The 19,582-nt window shown below is 43.5% G+C and overlaps 1 protein-coding gene across 1 annotated transcript; it reads left to right on the forward strand.

The window, feature by feature from the left end:
* Positions 1-4,075: 4,075 nt before the first annotated feature.
* On the forward strand, positions 4,076-14,771 carry LOC144112607 (uncharacterized). Its single transcript, XM_077645405.1, has 3 exons — positions 4,076-4,178; positions 11,199-11,815; positions 14,760-14,771. The coding sequence occupies exons 2-3, from the start codon at positions 11,207-11,209 to the stop codon at positions 14,769-14,771; spliced, it is 621 nt and encodes a 206-aa protein (XP_077501531.1). The 5' UTR covers positions 4,076-4,178; positions 11,199-11,206.
* Positions 14,772-19,582: the final 4,811 nt, after the last annotated feature.

The following is a 19,582-nucleotide window of genomic DNA, read 5'->3' on the forward strand; positions in this document are numbered from 1 at the left end:
CGCTAAGCAAGTCGAATGGGAGAACCTGCAAGAAAATCTCGGCAGCGACCACTACATCATTAGGGTCAGCACAGAGGCAGAAAGCATCAAAAGGAAGAACGGCAAGGCAAACTTAACTGACTCCATGGGATGCCTTCCGGACCTACTGCAAACAACTTAAGGACGACATAACTTCGGCAGAAGATTGGAGCCAACAGCTTAGACAAATCGGGGATCTCTGCACTAAAGAAGTGGATCGAACAGAACAAGCACCAGAAGTGGACAAGCGACTTCTCAGGCTCTGGGAGGCAAGACGAGGCCTGACCAAGTGGTGGAAGCGCCAAAAGCTAAACAGAAAGCTAAAGAAGAAGATTGCCGAAATCACCAGGCAAGCAGAGGAATATGCAACGCAGCTGGCAAGACAAGGGTGGCATCAAGTACCTCGCTGAATGGCACCCTCAGCACGGCTAGAACGTGGCAGATCCTCAGAACACTCATAGATCCGAGCAAAAGCAAGGCAAGAAGCAGCAAATCCATCCAAAGGCTAATTCACCAGTACGAAGGTACAGAAGAACAGCTGCTCCAGGCAGTACGAGAGAATTGCTACGGGTAGGACCAGGTAGACGGCTACCAAGGCGACTACCAGGGCGAAGAAAACCCAACCACGGACAGACCCATCACAAGAGAAGAGGTCGTCGAGGCCATAAGGGCAACAACGAAAAATTCGGCAGCAGGAGCGGACAAGATTCATAACTCGTTAATCCGAAATTTAAGCCACGAAGCAATCAGCCAACACACCCTATACCTAAACAAACAATGGGAAGAAGGGACGGTCCCAGCGGAGTGGAAACACGCCGTAGTCGTCGTGATCCCCAAGCCCGGCAAGAAACTCCAAATTGAAAACCTCAGACCGATCTCGCTAACATCATGCCTAGGCAAGCTGTACGAGAGAATAGTAACCCGACGAATACAAACGCATCTAGAAGACGGAGAATGGTACCCCAACACCATGTTCGGATTCAGGGCAAATTTATCAACCCAAGACATCTTGCTACAACTAAAAGAAGAGGTACTCGAAACAATGCCAAAGAACGGGGAGAACGTTGTCATGGCCATCGATATTAAAGAGGCCTTTGACAACGTATCCCATGCCGCCATTATGGAAGGACTTAACACCACCAACTGCGGGAAGAAGGTCCATGACTACGTTAGAAGCTTCCTCATGGACAGAACAGCGACGGTAGGCCTAGGAGACCTGCGGAGTGACACCTTTCAAACGCCATGCAAGGGCACTCCTTAAGGCTCAGTAATCTCGCCAATACTCTTTAACATAGCGATGGTCAACCTCGCCAAGAAACTCAGCCAAGTCCAGGGGATTAGTCATGCAATGTACGCAGACGATTTCACCATCTGGACCACCCAAGACTCACTGGGGGAGAAGCAGGAGGCGCTACAAGAGGCTGCCACCTGCATTGAAGAATACACAAAACAAAGAGGACTTAAATGCTCCACGGAAAAATCTGAGCTCCTCAGAGTGGGTAGGCACCCTACGGATGCTCCACTCGAAATAAAACTAGAGGGCCGGAACATCCCGGAACAAAAGATGATCAGAATCCTCGGCATGTGGCTGCAAGGAAGCCGGAAGTGCAGTCATAAACTCAGACTGCTAAGCAAAGCGGCAGGACAAGTAAGCCGGATGATCAGCAGAGTAGCGCACAAGAGGTATGGCATGATGGAGGAGGACACACTCAGGCTAGTCAACAGCCTAGTGGTCATCCGGGTAACATATTCATTACCGTACCATGTGACTATCAAAGCAGAGAAGGAGCAAGCGGAGACAATATCCCGGAAGGCATACAAAACAGCTCTTCACCTCCCAAGAAATACATCCAACGACAAGCTCATGCAACTCGGAATCAGTAACACCTTCGAAGAATTAAGAGAATGCCAGCTCAAGGCACAAATACGAAGACTTAGCAACACAACGACTGGAAGTGCGCTCCTGACAAAGCTAGGTCGGGAAATAGAAAAGCCACAAAATAGCAGGGCCGCAATACCGGACCCGCTAAGAAAGAAGCTATGCATACAACCTATCCCCCGAAACATGGATCCAAACCTCCATGCTAACAGGAGACAGGTTAGGGCTGAATTTTATGAGAGGAACATGGGGCATCGGGACAACACAGTCTACACTGATGCCTCCCTATACCCCCAAGCACACAAAAATAGCGCGGTAGCAGTAGTTGTAAATCACCACGGAGAACACATCACAAGCCTCACAGCCGAAGTATCTAACATAACGGAGGCAGAGGAGATTGCTGTCGCCCTGGAGGCGAATGAAGGATATAGGACAGGGAGATCCCTTAACATCTTAACGGATTCACAAGAGGCGTGCCGGAACTATACTAGAGGCAGAATTAGCAGCACAGCACTCAAGATCCTCAGTAGAGCTCTGCTCCCTGAGGGACGACCAATACACAACATATCTGGATACCGAGTCACGCAGGGATCAGGGGCAACGAAGGGGCAGACAACCTAGCTCGAGGAATGCCCAGCCGAACAGGAACGTCATTACCCCCGGAGGGGCCCCAGATTAATTGCGGGGACAGCTATTCGGAATTATTAAACCTATATAAGGGGCTAAGATTCCAATACCCCCCACCACATAAAGCATTATCCAAGGAGGAAGCCACAGGATGGCGATGACTGCAAACAGGCTCCTTTCCAATCTTATACATATTAAACAAGATGTTCCCCACACAGTATAGCGCCACCTGTCCGTGTTGCGGAGAAAAATCAACACTATATCATGTCACATGGGAGTGCGGAAGAAATCAAGCATTCCACAAACACAAAACACCAAGTGCGGAGCAATGGGAGAGCCGGCTCACCAGCTGCGAGCTAGGGGTCCAAAGGGCCCTCATAGAACACGCAAGCGAGGTGGCCTGACTCAGTGGAGCCCTGGACTAGGGGCCCACCCACGGCCAAGGAGGACCCAAGCTTCAAGATGAAGACTTCGTCCTCTACCGCTACTTCCTAAAGGAACCAATAAAGTTTTTCATTCATTCATTCGATGCGCAAGTTATGTTCTAATGTATGTCCAACAAACGCAGATATTGGACGCACAAACTATCAATTAATATATCCCATATATCTCTGGCAGCTTTAGTGCCGCATTCGAACATAAGAAAAGCCTGAATCCTAAGACGCATGTCATATGGAATTAATTTATTAAGGTTTTCCATGGGCAAAAAAGAGCTTTTTGGCGATAATGCGGAACATTGATAATGCGAAACATTCCCATCGTTTGTGATGTAACCACGAGGTAGTGGCGGTGTTGTGACCGGGTGACCTAGAGGAAAGCGCGAGAGGCATGCAAAAAAAGTCACGTGCTACGCCGCACGTGTTCTAGAGCGGCGCTCGCGCACACTTTTCCTTTCCTAAACTTCCTCCTTAATTATTGGTTTCGGCAAAACATACACTCGGTCATGAGGCTGAATATGCAGGAATGCGGCTAGTAGTGCTACTGCGCTATTAACGGGTCTTCCGCCGCTTTGCTATTAAGTTTTATGTATACTGTTACCTGTGCATTTCTTGCGAATCGGAAGCTTAATTCCTGCATATTCCAAAATTCTTAAGCATACGTGCGGTGCATTTGCTTGCAAACTGAGTTGTTCGAAATAGGCAATCTAGAGAAACAGCTTTACAGTGAAGGCAGTTATCGAAAGGCGTGTTGAGCGAAGTGCATACCGTAGCAGACGACGGGCCTGGCCGCGACATGCGCAGGCCATTCGGCACCCGTGGGCGCGCGAGTTTGTCACGTGTCCACACAGACACGAAAAAAAAAAACTTCAATCACTCTTTTTTTGCATAAACGGTGCATGAGAAAGACAACACAAACATATTTTCTGGCCTGAAAGGTTATGTATGAGCACAAAAAGCCACAACAGGAAAAACTCATGCCAGCCTCACCTAACGGCACCTATCGGTACATAGTAGTACCAGTAGTACTCGCTGCTCCGCATGTTGCGTGGTAGCGCGGTCTTCGACTCGGCGTGGTAGCTCAGCTTTAGCTGCTTTAGCTTTGCCAGCGGTAACGCTGAAGTTGTCGGTTTGTTGGGTTCTGGCGGCCTACCACACAATATTTTTGCGTGTTCTACCGTTTCTGCACTCCACATATGGCTCGACATCCATCAAAAGTATGTACGATGGCCCCGTTTGCATAACGGTTTCTTTCCATGTGTTCGGCATGCCGTGCCGCCGTTTGCTGTCAGTTGACTAACGTTTGATTGAAAAGGCTTAGACCTTGCTTCTTTTTTGCAGCATCGGACGATTTGTGCCGAACTATTTAAGACTATCCTTGTCTTTAGGTAGCGGTGTAGGTTGATTGTAGATGCCCACGAAGGATAATTGGTGTGTCTGCTGAGTAGCACGGTTTTGTTGCGATGCCAAAACTAAGCAAAGCGCGGTCTGTTCGGATCAAAGCCCGGTTAGAAGTTCAGGCGCTTTTCCAAGCATCGGAAGTGCCGAGCTCTTTGCGGGCTCGCTTTACGAGCTCAATTCCGAGTCATTCAGGTGAACCGGATGGCGAAACTCGGCGCGAAGCGAGTGATGCCGACTACTTAATTTGCACTCCCTTGCGACAATGCAAGCGGTGCCAGCGGTTCGACAGACGACCCTTGCGCCAGCGTTTTTGAGCAAGCTGCTGATTCTTCGTACGTACGCTCCCCTCGACTTGCCTTCGGAGCACACTGCAGGCTCAATTAAGTGACTCTAGCGATGCCGACATAATGAGCAGTGTGGCGAGTGGCAGTTCTCAGTGTGCACTGGTCGCTGGTTCCCAAGAATTGGGACACGACGTCCCGACAATTGAAAGCGTTGGAACGGTTGACGAGTTTCGTTCTCGGCTGGTTGGTTGGGCGCCACTTGAACACAACATATCCCATCGCTCTCTAACGGATTTGCTGCGTCTTTTGAAAGGTCACAGCTGCTTTTCTGATTTGCCAACAGACGCACGAACGTTGCTTAAAACTCCTCGTAGAACTGCAGTTATAGCTGGCGTTACTGAATTGCCTCCTGGACACTACTGCCATCTCGGGCTTAAGAAAGACTTGGAGGATATGTTCTGTGTCCCGCTAAGCACCCGCCACAGGTTGTTGGCCTTTCTTTCAACATAGATGGCATGCCTTTGTCAAAGAGCTCCCGTCTGCACCTCTGGCCAATTCAATGCCAGAATCAACTTAATGCCACCCATAAATTACCAGAGCCAGTGATCGTTGGTGCTTTTCTGGGCCCTGCAAAGCCAAACTGTGCCCATGAATTCCTTCACCCTTTTGTTCTCGAGCTAAAGAATTTAGTTCGGGTAGGTCTAATGATCTCTGGCAAACTGGTTAAGGTAGAAATGAGAAGCTTTATCTGCGACGCACTGGCGCGCGCATTTATATTCTTGACAAAATTACATGCTGGCTACGCAGTGTGCCCTAAATGTACTGCAGAAGGCAGTTTCAATGAGAAGATGTTTTTTCCTACCTCAGAATCGACGCTAAGAACTGATAAGTCATTCCGGAAACAGGAAGATTTTGAGCACCACCACGGCGTGTCATTGTTGACGGAACTTCCTATTGACTGTGTGAGCAACGTGCCGCTTGATCCCATGCATTTGCTGTACCTTGGTGTAGTTCGTAAGTTGATAAACTTGTGTTTTGCGAGGCCACTGACAGTCCACCTTGGTCCCACAGATCGTAAAGAAATAGCCAAAGGTGTCGCCCTTGAGGGTTGTGTTCCACTTGAGTTCGCTAGGAAACCTAGGACTCTGGATGAGAAAGACCGCTGGAAGGCTACAGAGTTTAGGCTTTTTCTGCATTACACTGGCCCACTAGTGCTAAGGGAGTCACTGCCAAGTCCCATGCTTTTGAATTTTCTGACTTTGCATGCAGCTGCAACAATTCTCAGCACTCCATCACTTTGCCAACAGTATGCAGACTCTGCAGAAACACTTCTTCAGCATTTTGTGAAATGCTTTGGTAGACTTAATGAACAGGAGGAGGTATCGTACAACATTCACTGTTCGTTGCATCTAGCAGCAGATGTTCGTTTGTATGGAACGCTTGACTCTTTTCCTCCATTTTATTTTGAGAAGAACATACAGGCAATCAAAAAACTTCTTCGTAAACCTGGTCGTGCATTGAATCAGATATATAATCCCTTAGAGGAAAAACGTGCCTCAAAAGCACAGCAAAGTTACTTTGAAAGGCGGCCAAGGGAATTCTTGCTTGAAAATGATGATGTGGGAACTCTCCCTTCAAGCTGTAGACACCCACAGTACAAAGGAATCAGTTTTCAATCCTTCATTTTGAGCTTGAGACCTAATGACGGCTGTTGCCGAATCAGTGAAGATGTCATTCTCATAGAAAATTTTGCCCATAGAGTGTCTGACTGAGAGTCGTGCATAGTTGTCAGGAAGTTCTGTGAAGCAGAACCATTGTACAATAGACCACTTGACTCAAGAAGGCTTGGCATTTCAGTTGTGAGCAAACTCTCCTCAATAACGTGTTGGCGTATTGAAGATGTGAAAAAACTGGTTAAGCCGCCGTTCCCGGGATCGAACCTTGCTGCAGCAGCCACGTTTCCATGGAAGTGAAAGGCAGAAGTGCCCGTGTACTGTGCAATGTCAGTGCACAATAAAGATAGCCGAGTGGTCAAAATTATTCTGGAGAGGACTATGGCAGCTCTTTCTTCTTTCACTCCCACATTCTTCCCTTCCCTTGTGATGTGGTCTGGGTACCCATGACATAAGTGAGACAATAACTGTGCATTTCGTTTCCTCAGAAACCATTTTTCAGTTTTCAATTTTTGCATCACTAATGTTGTGCTTTCAACTTTTATTCCTAGATGGTGCCACAGTGCTCTATATTTCTTGGTTGACATGGTAACCATGTTCCACTGAAATTTCCAATAACGAGGTACACATCACTGTACCATAACAGCTCTGGGTGTGGAGACTGAAATGGTCGCTATGCTATACTAAAAGTGCCTAATTAATGTTTTTTTGGCTGTAACTATGTCAGCTTTAGTTCATAATTTTTTTTCAGGTGCGCAATTCTCACGCTTGCTGATCATGGTTTTTAGCATAGAGGCACATGAAACACGCTCATCGACTGTTTGAAAAATTCTTGGTAAAAAGTTTTTATCGCATTTGTTGCAAAACCATTGCGTAGTCGAACAGCTTAGACAGTAAGCTTTTTGTTGTGGTGAAAAAAAATTTGATGCCTAAAATTTAGTTGTCGGTCTTATTAAGAGTGCCTGTCGTTCCATGCTCTGTAGTTGGAATTCTTTTCCTTGTGTTTTGTATTACACATTTAAGTTGCCATGCAAATAAAGTGTTACCCTTTTTTTTTTACTGGTTTTGTCAAACACTGAAAGGTGATGTAATTGTCACTCACAATGTGTCATTCTAGTTCAAGCCAGGCTGTGTTTTTTGTATTAATGTGATGACACCTAAAGAAAGTGCCCTTTTCAAGCTTTCTCTGGTGCTCCTGCAGTCCTGCTTGCTTGCTTTGCGGGTAGAACTTGTTGCTCTAGGCAGTCCAAAATTTTGGCTTAAGTTATTGTTTTGGGGGACGCACTGTGGTGCACAGAAGCAGATGCTTTGCTTACATGAATTGATTTAATACCAGTCCTGTTGACATTGCAGAGTGAATTCAGGAATGAACATATGCCCTACGGTAGTGTATAGGTGGCAGACGGCTTGCATAAAAATTTCCTCATTTTTTCTGGCCTTACCTCACACACACTGGTGCTCTGTTGGTCTGCTACCGGTGTTTTGTACCTTTTAATTTGGTCACAATGTGCATCCACTTCTCTAATTAGTTCTGACTTCTTTTCCAGCTTAGCTGCTGGCATGAAATACGTACCAACACTCTAGCAAAGAAACCTCTTGCTTTAAAACTAGGGGTGCCTCTCAAAAACCTTTCTTCTTCCAAGAAAAGTGTTGAGGAGGCAACAATGTGGCCTCATTGGCCTGACAGTGAGTGTGTCCTGTCTACATGTGTACCTTTCCACTGGTGTATGCACTCTTTTCTTAAAGACAGTGGAGCTGTTTCATGTTTCGAGTAAGACTGCGAGGGCTACTGTAATGTTGTTTTCATGCTGGTGCCTTAGCAGTTTTACTGCATTCAACTAAAGTACCGTATTGGCCTCACCACTGATTAATGTACACAGAAAGAAAGGTGAACCACTTATGACTGGAAAGGCAGAACAACCACCGTGCAGGGGATTCAATTAAGGGCCTTCTTTGTAGCTGCCAGTGCTCCTTATTTATGAGCAGAATGAGAGTATGAGTCTCTTCACTGGCATTGTTGCAGTTGGCATTGCACTTGACTTCTTTCTAGGTAAACCAAGCAAGTTATGCTCCATGAAGTGGCACTATTCGAACACTGCAGTCTATAAGCACTCGTGTTGGATGTATGAACCTCAGACATCCAGTGATTTTAGTGGCTGCAATTGGGCTCTGGTTTTAATATCACTGTCATCTTCTCCCCTGCAGATGGGAAAGCTGGAGACTTTTTTTTCTAAATGCATGCATCCCACCCACACTTCGTCTTTCCTGTAAATACCTTCTTGAGTTAGGTTACTGTGCGTGCGCTGAAACTCTAGATCAGGAAGCATAGGGACTGCAGGGCAGAATTAGATAGAGTGGTCTGACTTCGAGGAAGAACTGTCTGATACAATGAGTACCATAAGTGTTGTTTTGGTAATGCTTTATTGTGAGCAGTCTCTACTTGGAAGAATACAGCGCCAATCAGGTGTTGACTTTGAAAAACATTAAGACCGGGCACAGGTTTCAGTCTGTCACTGAGCGGTTTTGAAAGTGAAGAGTTCCTCTCTACCAAATGAATATGCTTGTACCGAATATCTTGGACATGAATAAAAAATTGATTGTTTATGCTGGAAGCACCTCTGCTTGCGGCAATGTGTGAGGCTTATGCTGCTTTGCTCTGCCTATTTTACAAGACAGCGCAGACAAGCCAAGAAGCACCTGCTGTCGGCAAAGCACCCTTCCGAACAACTTTTGTGAACATTAACATTTCTAAGTGTTTCAGTGTTCTTGGCCATTCAAATACATCCTGGGTAATCATTGTCTTGTGTTGGCATGCAAAGCACAGTACATCAGGCCTTGTCTTTTTTGAACCTTGAGTACAGAAAGATCCCTTCTTCTTCCAAGTTCACTATGAACTTGAGTATTGGAATACACAAAGAATGCTGCTATGGCTTTGAAGCTTTGCTTCTGCATGAGCTAATTTGCTGTTCTTCATTTTGCAGGCATTATAAGCAATGCTGAGAAGACAAGATGCTGGAAGAATGTTTCAAATCAACTGCAGTCAACCTATACGCAAATGCATATAGCTTATTGCTCACATTCTGTAGAAGAGTATATTCAGTGATCCAAAGGGGTGAAACTCTGCAGGAAAACCAAATCGGTCTTCATATCCAACGTCCCCAATCACTAAGGCCTAAATTACGAGCATTGTAGATGATGCAATATGTGGCATTGCACTTAAGCATACAGCAGTTGTCATGGTCAAAGCTACGTAGGCATATCATAAGCAAGACGCCTGTATTACTTTTTTTTATTGTCCGTTATCTTTCCTATCTTTTTCTATCGCGAACTAATGGTAATCCAGAGTAGTTTTTGCGTGTTGTTTGTTGTGCAGTCATTTCTAAAGCAAGCATTTTTGCATTGCTTCTTTCGGTACTGCAGTTTGTATTTTACTTACACTGCTTTTCTCTGCTTAATTTTGCAGGCTAATATCAATAAGCCAAGGGATATATGCTACCACAGAAAGAAATCTTCAATACCTTTCCTCATAGACTCAATGGCCTAATGTTCATAGTCTGTAAAATAGCTTGTTTACAGACCTCTGTGCATGGTGTATATGGACAAAATGTGGTGCATAATGCCCCTTTTATCGAGAGCTCAGATACTGGGGCATCAATGATGGTTATTGTTTGATACCATGGGCAGCATGGTCTAAGCATAAAGAAGGGTATACGTATGCAGGTCACCTTGTTATCATTTGATGGAGCACAGTGCATGCAGAACATTTTTTTTCCCATAATCTTTCAAGATATTTGCTGAAAGAATAAGGTGCAGCAAAAGTAATACATTCTGTGCAATGAGTAGCCATTGAATGCATGTGCCTTTGGTCAACCATCCTTGAGATCTCGCTTCTTGTGCTAAAGGGCCTTCAGTTTTTGGAAATGTCTTGACTTTCTTGTCTTTCTTGTTACAATGTCATGCGAGTGCATTTCTCATTATTTTGTTCATTTAATCTGTTGTTTCTTGTTTTTTTTTGCTTCAATCATATTTGAGGCTTTATGGTCACAGCATCTCTGCCAAAGCTGCAGTAACAGCTTTTATTAGTGCTCAGCCAGATATTCGGTGTTGAATTTTAACCTTTTCTGTTTTACGTGATATTGAGTGAAAGCCGTAATTGGTTGATAATTGAAAGTACACATTATAATCTGTTTTATTGTGGTTGGACATAGATGTGTGTTGGTATTTTTGATGTGTCTTTCTGTTGATATTTTTCGTGATCAAATCACCTGTTGCAGATTGCTAAGGGGAGATGTGAGTCAAAAAGCGGCGATTTTCATTTAAAAAAATTCAATTTATTTTTTTTCACTGTGTCCATAACTTTTATCTCCTCTTTTACATATAAGAAGTTCAGAGCTGTAAATCACACAGAAATTATTAAAAAACTAGGTTAATGCTGTCTAATCAAACACTACAATTCTGTGCACACCATTTTATTTTGTATCATGCTGAGTCAGTATAGTGTTCTATATTTTGTTTGCAAAGGCCTTACACTTTTTTGAAAAAGAACTCTGGCTAATGTTTGTTTATTAATATTTCATAAAAACTTCTTATTCACATTCAATATTTGTAGACTCCTAATAATTGTGCATCTGGGTTGGTGGGAATTATTTCTTTGCCATGTTGCCATGTTTCTAGCATAAATCCAAAAAGTTTAAAGATTTACTTCCACTGGTCAGTTCTTCTCGACCGAAGGACCTAAACTCGGCATCCAGATGTGTTCTGAAAAATAAATGATTTTATTTGGTTAATACTAAATTTGGCGTTTGTTCCTTAGTTATAAACAAGCTCTGGCATCTTGGGCCCTAGGTTTTAATGAAAGTGCTCTGGTTTTGAAATGCAGGATCAGTCATGGCAGACCACAACTTTGGCGTGTTTCCTGGACAAAGTCCACCTGATGAAAAGCGCCTTCTCAACCACAGTGTGCCATCCACTAGTACAAGCGTGAATACTCACCGGGACAAGCCCACAGGCAAGCAGATTCACCAGTGCACCCACTGCGGCAACGTTTTCAAGAAGAGATCATACCTAGTGGAGCACATTCGCACCCACACAGGCGACCGCCCGTATCATTGCAGTGACTGTGATAGCACATTCGCTTATAAGAACAGCCTGGTCAGACACCTGCGCACCCATACGGATGATCGTCCATACTGTTGTGACCATTGTGGCAGCACATTTTCAGTAAAGAGCAGTTTGGACAGACACCAGCGCACGCATACGGGTGATCGACCGTACCGTTGTGACCACTGTGACAGAAAATTTTCAGTAAAGAGCAGTTTGGACAATCACCTGCGCACCCATACGGGTGATCGTCCGTACCGTTGTGACCACTGTGGCAGTGCATTTGTAGAAAGGAGCCACCTGGTAAAGCACATCCGCATCCACACTGGTGAGAAGCCATACCAGTGCCAGCTGTGCCCCATGGCATTTGCACTAAAGGGAACCCTTGTGGCACACGTGCGGTCCCACAAGGGTGAAAAACCATTCCAGTGTGACTCGTGCTCAAAGGCGTTCTCAGTTAAGTGGAATTTAAAACACCACAAAGAGACGAGGCACTAAAGGAATAAGAGTGTTCCCTGGTGCCCTTTGGAACACGTTTTGGTAGCTATCCTGTTGGCAACCAGATAACAGCATGCTAGCTAAGTGACCTATGAAAAGTGTTCTGTCCTAACATGGTACTCGATTACTGTCCCGAAACATGCGGGTTTGATCCCGGCTGCGACAGCCGCATTTCAGTGGAGGCGAAATGTTGAAGGCATGTGTACTGTGCGATGTCGACCACCCCAGGTGGTCGAAATTACTAGAGCTCTTCACTTTGGCGTCGCTTTGGGACGTTAAGCTCCATGAAGCAAATGAAACTTTATGGCTGTAGTTAGTTTAATTTGCAAGCATTCTTTAATGTTGACACTACACTCCCTCTGGGCTATTCGGTATCTTCTTTCGGAACCACTAGCCTACTATACTTCCAGACTTATGTGGACTAGAGGAAATTGTGACACATAGGGATGACATCACTTCCCATTAAAGAAAGGTTTTCAGTGATAATGTGTCCAGGATTTATACCTCGTGTTCTCAGCTTTCCAATGAAGATGAGAAGAAGAAAATCTGGCCTTATTGTTTTTTGAGATTTGTTGCCCTAAGCACACTTGTGTTAACTAAATGTTTTATCACTTTACAGATTCCTATTGCAGCAGCTCTATTTGCATAACGTCAAAAGAAAACATGCTGCTGTGTGATTTTTTCAGTGCGGCATTCTAGTTCTAGCAGAATGTATGAGAGAAGAGAACAAAAGATTGCATGGCTAGCTTTTGTTTTTAGGTTTTAAGAACTACTTTTTTTACCAAAAACATTGAAAGAGGTTCACTGCACTGGTATCACTTGTCAGATTGCTCTTTCTGTGCGGCGTGCAAATGGCATATTTTGTGGAATATCGTGGCCTATTTTCAGCCTTTTTGTCGGAGTAGCTGTAGTGCTGGAATTGTGCTTTGAGTTAGCTTCTTCGTAAGGCATACATATTACGGAAGCTAGCCTTGTTGCATTTTCTCAAGGTGTTTATGACAAGAAGGCTATTGGATTTGTCACCACTGATGCCAGTGTTGCTGTAATTTCTTTGATTCATCATAGGCTGTTCAGCCGATGTGCTTGTAGAAACAATCACTTCGTGGCAGCGAGAAGTCTATCGGTGTGTCTTCAGATTGCGTTTTATTTCTTCTTGTGTGTTCTTTGTTCCTTCGTATGAATATTTTGTTGCACCTGGTGTCAAAAAGTGGTCTCAACATTTTGGCTGTTTGCAGTGCTTTTTTCCTTTATTTATGCTCTGTACTTTTAAAACTGAAAACCATTGGTACTCTTTGGTTTCCCATCTGTGTAGGTTTTAGTCCTCCCCATGATTTCTGGCATCACTAGCTGCATTAGTCAGCTCTGTGCCTGCAAGATTACCACTCTGTGTGGTTGCATTCCCTCACCACTGACACAACAGCGGACAGTTGGTTTGTTTGTTGGCTTGGAGAAAGATGCTTTCATTCGTCGCATCAGGAGTCGTTTACATGAGTTAGGATTGGTAACAATTGGATGGGCAGCAATTAGAACTGCCTACTTAAAAACTATTCCCCAAAGTGGTTGCATTACTGTTGTCTGAAACACTTGTGGAAAAACACAGTGCGGCATTTCTAGAGAGCAGCTCTAATCTTGTTTGACATGTATGCTGGTCATAAAGGTTCATCTCGCATAATTGTCTTTCTTTTATCGGGCAAGTTTAGCTCACAGTTGTGCTGTATTGATTGCAATAAAAATGGTTATGTGGCTTTTTCTTGCTGTACTGATGTTTCTCCACGAGGAAAAAAATGCATTTATTGCCAAGAAAATTGGATGAAAAATGTTCCCTCCACCTGATCCAAACTCAAGATATCAGGATCAAAACAGATCCGCTGTTTCTTTTCATAAGTGAATGGCAGTGTATCCTCAGCGATCCACATGAAAGAAATTTTTTTGGTGCACTCCATGTTTGCTTGCAAAGACGGCTGCTAGTAGTGACACCTATATTTCAAGTCGGTAGAGTGTGGTGACATATCTATTTGGGTCAGCTTCTAATTGTCTTATGTGTCCCTTTGGTGTGCTATTTCTTGTTTTCATCAGAATTATATATTTTTCAGCCTAAATAGTATGTTCATGCCCTAAGAAAGACAATTTGTTAGTTTTTCTGGGTGTTTGTTGCGGAAATGTGAGAAATTTTATACAAAGTGTCGTAATTGAAAACAGCAACGTAGATAAGCTGCGAATTGTAAAGTAAACATCCGATGGGTCGTGAAAGTAATTTCTTTTTCAAAAGTGCACGTTACGCTTGACATTGAGAGTAAACAAATCGTTTTACAGCTGACCGCAAAATATGTACGCAGAAAAATGGCAAATGGCTTCCTACCACACTCACTGTTTTGTGAAATAATATTTACTGCATTCGCTATGTGGCGTAAACAATCTAGCTTATTTGTAACTTGAAGGATTCGAAATTTACCTGAAACAAAGAAGTCACTGTTAGATGCTGCCCACTCTCTGCAAAAGCTAAGAGTTCGCTTTATACGCAATCGTGCCCTTAACGTGTCGGAAGGTTAAAGTGTATTTTAGAGTGAGTTGCTATACCAGATACCAGATCATTATTGTGGCACTTTATGCTTCGCCATTTTTCTATGTTTAAGCATCTCCCATTTCTGCTTGACAAAATTTGAACTATGTTTAGGAAATTCCTCAATACTTTGTGCATTGATTCCCATTCAGTTTCAAATAATTACTGTGGAAAAATTTATTCCCTGGACAAAAAAAATCTGACAATGCTTGCCTGACATGCTGAGTACATTGTGACCAGTGTCCTACAATTTTTCAAATCATTCACTTCACATCCTTCTAGTCATCACCTTAACACTGTGTCATCTTTTGAGGCGAGATATGCTATTCACACTATTCTTTAAGCTAAATAGAAGATCTGGTTATTTTTTCCGGGTATTGCTGTGGTATGAAAGGGGCTCCGAAACGTCTTCCGAGGAGAGCACATTAACGAGCTTAATCACTGCACTGTGTTGCCATGAAAACAAGAGCCAAATAATACTCTTCTACATGCAGCAGACGACCCACAATCACGTGTCAAAGTTGACGAGCCCTTCCCTCCGACTTTTTCATCCTAGCACCCTCCTGCGTCCCCCGCATCTGTGTAGACAAGGTGAGAGGTGGCCATTGGCTAGATTCTTGCAGACTTCAGGCAGCTACCGTGGCGGCGGCCAATAAGCCGCTTTGCTCCGGCGGGTCGGGAAGCCCTGCTCCCAGAGGGGGGTCGGCGAATGAGCGCCTACCTTCCAGCGTGCAAAAAGTGACGAGGAGAGGGAAAGGCGCCAAAATGGTGAAATTCGAATTTTAACTACGGATAACTCAGCCTCTACAAAGCGCATTTAAATATGCCTTGCTAAACACTATTCGTGAAGTGACGTGCTTCAATATCACATGCATGCCACAACTTTATTAGAGCACCCTTCACAGCCCCTTTAATACTTCTGTTTGGGTGAGTGGGTTCATTTCTAATAAGGTACGTACTTGCGCGAAGAGGACTGGATGCAACGAAGAAACACATTTGACTTGTTTCGCTCTGTACATGCCGTACATGTTTGTTCATAGTGTCCTGTCTTCCTGCTAGTATGTACCTTATTAGAGATGGTGTGGTATGCGATAAAACGTACATATTCATGCAAACTGTCGTGATGGCTAAGTGGCTGTGGCGTTTGGCTACCGAGTGCAATGTTGTGGAATAAAATCCTGGCTACTACGGCTGCTTTTCGACAGAAGTTGAATGCAAAGAAGTTATCTGTGTGGTGTCAATGCACATCAAAGAACCCCACGTGACAAATTATTTGAAACTAATAGGTACCATGTTTTGGCAGAAACGAAGCCTCACTGTTTCCCAGCTCCAAGATCCCAATTTGCAGCCACTGACCTTTAAAAGTGAGCTGCGGCCTAGGGCGGCTCTAGGCACTGATTTCCAATCATACTATGGGCCGCCGCGGCGGCTAAGTGGTTATGGCGCTCGGCTGCCGGACCGAAAGACGCGGGTTCGATCTCGGCGGCGACGGTCGAATTTCGATGCAGGCGAAATTCTAGAGGCCCGTGTACTGTGCGATGTCAGTGCACGTTAAAGAACCCCAGGTGGTCGAAATTTCCGGAGCCCTTCACTACGGCGTCTCTCATAGCCTGACTTGCTTTGGGACGTTAAACCCCGATAAACCAAACCATACTATAGGCTAGGTAGTTGTATGTTAAGCACAGTGCCTGTTTGCATATTTTTCTTGTCCAGATTCTTTCATATCTTTTGCTTCTTTTTGTAATGAATGGTCCCTTGTTTTTTTTATGTGTTGTCCAAAGTGCAGTCATATATAAAGGAAGCATATTAACATAGCTGCTTTGGGCATTACAGTTTATTTTACTTCCGCTGCTTTTCTTTGTTAATTTTGCAGGGTAATATCAACGAGCCAAGGAATATTTGCTACCAGAAGATTTTTGCTGAATTAATAAGGTGCAGTAAATGTAATACATTCTGTGCAATGATGAGCCATTGAATGGATGTATGTGTGGTGAAGCATCCTTGATCTCGCTTCTGGTGCTAAAGGGCTTTTAGTTTTTGGAAATGTCATGCCTTACTTGACTTTGTTGTTACAGTACCATGCACATTTCTGATAATTTTGTTTATTTTCTCTGCCGTTTCTTGTTCTTGCTTTAGTCATGTCTGAGGCTTTATGATGAAGTATCTCTACCAAAGCTACAGCAACAGCTTTTATTACTGTTCAAGCAGATTTTCGGTGTTGAACTTTAACCTGTTCTGTTTTACCTGCTCTTGAGCAAAAGCCATAATTGGTTGTAATTCAAAGTGCACATAGAAGTCTGATGATATTTTTTATGTGTATAACACTGCGGACACTAGCTGGCTAAAGAGTATCTGTTGCTACATGAGTTTAACTCAAACCTTGATGTCAATTCCATTTTTCGGTTTGTGTTAACAGCACGTGTCTGTTTGTGGAATGAACTGTAGTGTCGTCATCTTTACCTGTCATTTTTAAAAATCGTCCTTATCTTCATGTGTAATTTTTAAAAAGTTTGTGGCTGAGCATGGAAACTATGTTTGTCTATTACTAAGTGTATGTTAGTTTGGTATGTGACGAGGTATGAACCAGCTTTGAGATAGGAGGGTTTTGCGCTCTTACGGTCTGCCGGTAACAGAAGGTTTTTGCCAGCTGAAATGCGAACTGTATGCAGAATTCAAAGAAGGAACTTTCACTTTACATCTATGCTCATTTTAATCCCTCCAGTTATAGTTCATTCATGTGTGCACGTTAATTTGTGTCTGTTTTTACTACTGCCGTGAATTTCTTTGCTGAAAATGGCTGCTACCTATATATATGGAACCCTTTGCAGCACGCTTTGAGAACCGTCTCATGCCAGTCATAAAATTAAGGAAAAAGTGTTTGATGTATGCCTCTTGTTTAATAATTCTTGTACTATGCGATGTCAGTGCACGTTACAGAACCCCAGGTGGTCGATAGTTCCGAAGCCCTTCACTAGAGCATCCCTGATAGCCTGAGTTGCTTTTGGATGTTAAACTCCCCTATACCACAAACCTTCTTCTTTAATAATATTAATAATAGCTCTGGCAAGAGTACTTCATACGTGCTTTCATTTGCTTGTTTTGATGCCTTAGTTCTAAAATGGTACTCTAGTGACAGGAATGAGTCAGAACGGTTTGAGGCCTTGAAGTTGTGTCAGATACAGACTTATGAGAGGATGTCGATATTGAAAATAAGGGTGGGAGTGTAAATATTCGAAATTTTTATATCGAATTGAACATGTTTGTTATTCGGCTCGTACTCAGTTCGAGAATTTAGTATCTGAGTTTTTTATTTTCGAAAGTTTTGAAATATTTAGTTAGCAGGAATCGATTATTGTGCTGACTTTCATTAATCCATTCATGCCAGAACCAAAATATCTGGGCAAATTATCCAAAGATTAAGTTTAAGGTGTCGGGTAAACTGTACAAAGGCATTTGTTTCTGTCATTCATTGGGTCAACCGTTATCACGCGGGCATCGCTTGTCTTGGATGTTTAGCAAATTTCTGCAGGTGGGTTGGTCACATCACACGAGCTGAGAGCATGATGGGTTACCACCTGCTTCAAACTATCACAGAATCAGAACACATCTTTTAATCATCAGCAGCAGCAGTCTGACAACACCCGCTGCAGGCCAAAGGCCTCTCCCGTGTCTCTCCAATTATCCCTGTCCTTTGCCAGCTGTGCCCACTGTATGCCCGCAAACTTCTGAATCTCATCAGGCTGTCTAACTTTCTACCGCCCCATGCTACACTAACCATAGCCAAAAAAAAAAGGTTGGGAATTTTCTTTCGATCCAATTGGACATTGGAACTGGTTTCATTTGGATCGTCGAATTGGTTCTAGTTGTGTTTTAAGCCACCCGACCAATTGAACCTCACTGGATCCAACTGGACCAACAGATTGTACGAATCAGGTCCTAGCAGTTGTTGCATCCAGAAAATATTCCCAAAATATGCCTCACAACATGTGAGAAATACTTCTGCAACTTAACATATTATAATATGGAAAAGGAAAACTGATTTGTGAGGAATTTAGGGAAACATTGTGTATTTGTGGTTCTTCCAGTACGCCGAAACTGCACATTTGTCACGGGCTTATCACTGTTTGCACTGTGAGCCTCCCCACAAGGATTTACCGCAATTTTTTTTATCAGTGATGTGGGAGGGGGCGTTTTATAACTCAACCGTTGGATAAATCGGTAGTTTCTTCCAGTCCCTGGAAATTCAATTTAACTAGGTTTTGCTACTCATAATGTTACCTTTAATTGTTGCTTCATATGAATTCATTGATTTCATTTTGTTTCTCATGTTGCGTGATAACATCACCTGTGGCATACTTTTAAGTACTGTTTCTGTTAGCTTGGTCTCTTCTCATTTACATATAAAAAGGATCAGAGCTGGAAATCACGAAATTATTAAAAACCTGGGTTAATGCTGTCTAATCTTACAATATACACTTCTGTGCACACCATTTTATATTGTATAGTGCTGGGTCAATATAGTGTTTTATCTTTTGGTTGCAAAGGATATACACTTTTTTTTTTAAAAAGAAGTTTGTGCAATGTTTGCTTATTTATATCTTCTTAAAATTTTTTATTCATATTTGCAATTTAAATATTTGCAGACTCCTAATAATTGTACATCGAAGTTGCTGGGAATTATTTCTTTGCTATGTTTCCATGTCCGTTACGTAAATCCAAAAATTTTGAAGATTTACTTCCACTGGACAGTTCTCGACTGAAGGGCCTAGACTCTGCATACTAAATATGGTTTTTGTTCCCTAGTCGTAAGCAAGCTGTGGCATCTTGAGCCTGAGGTTTTGATGAAAGTGCTCTGGTTTTGAAATGCAGGATCAGTCATGGCAGAACACAACGTTGGCGTGTTTCCTGGACAAAGTCCAGCTGATGAAAAGCACCCTGCCAACCACAGTGTGCCATCCATTAGTACAAGCATGAGTACTCACCAGGACAAGCCCACAGGCAAGCAGATGCACCAGTGCACTCACTGCGGCATAATTTTCCAGGAGAGATCTGACCTCGTAGCGCATATTCGTACCCACACATGCGATCGCCCGTATCATTGCAGT

The sequence above is a fragment of the Amblyomma americanum genome, unplaced genomic scaffold (assembly GCF_052857255.1).
Source record: "Amblyomma americanum isolate KBUSLIRL-KWMA unplaced genomic scaffold, ASM5285725v1 scaffold_428, whole genome shotgun sequence".
NCBI classification, from domain to species: domain Eukaryota; kingdom Metazoa; phylum Arthropoda; class Arachnida; order Ixodida; family Ixodidae; genus Amblyomma; species Amblyomma americanum.

Bases quoted from the DNA above. Each gene is read 5' to 3' on its own strand.
- LOC144112607 (XM_077645405.1), top strand. From the start codon at position 11,207: ATGGCAGACCACAACTTTGGCGTGTTTCCTGGACAAAGTCCACCTGAT.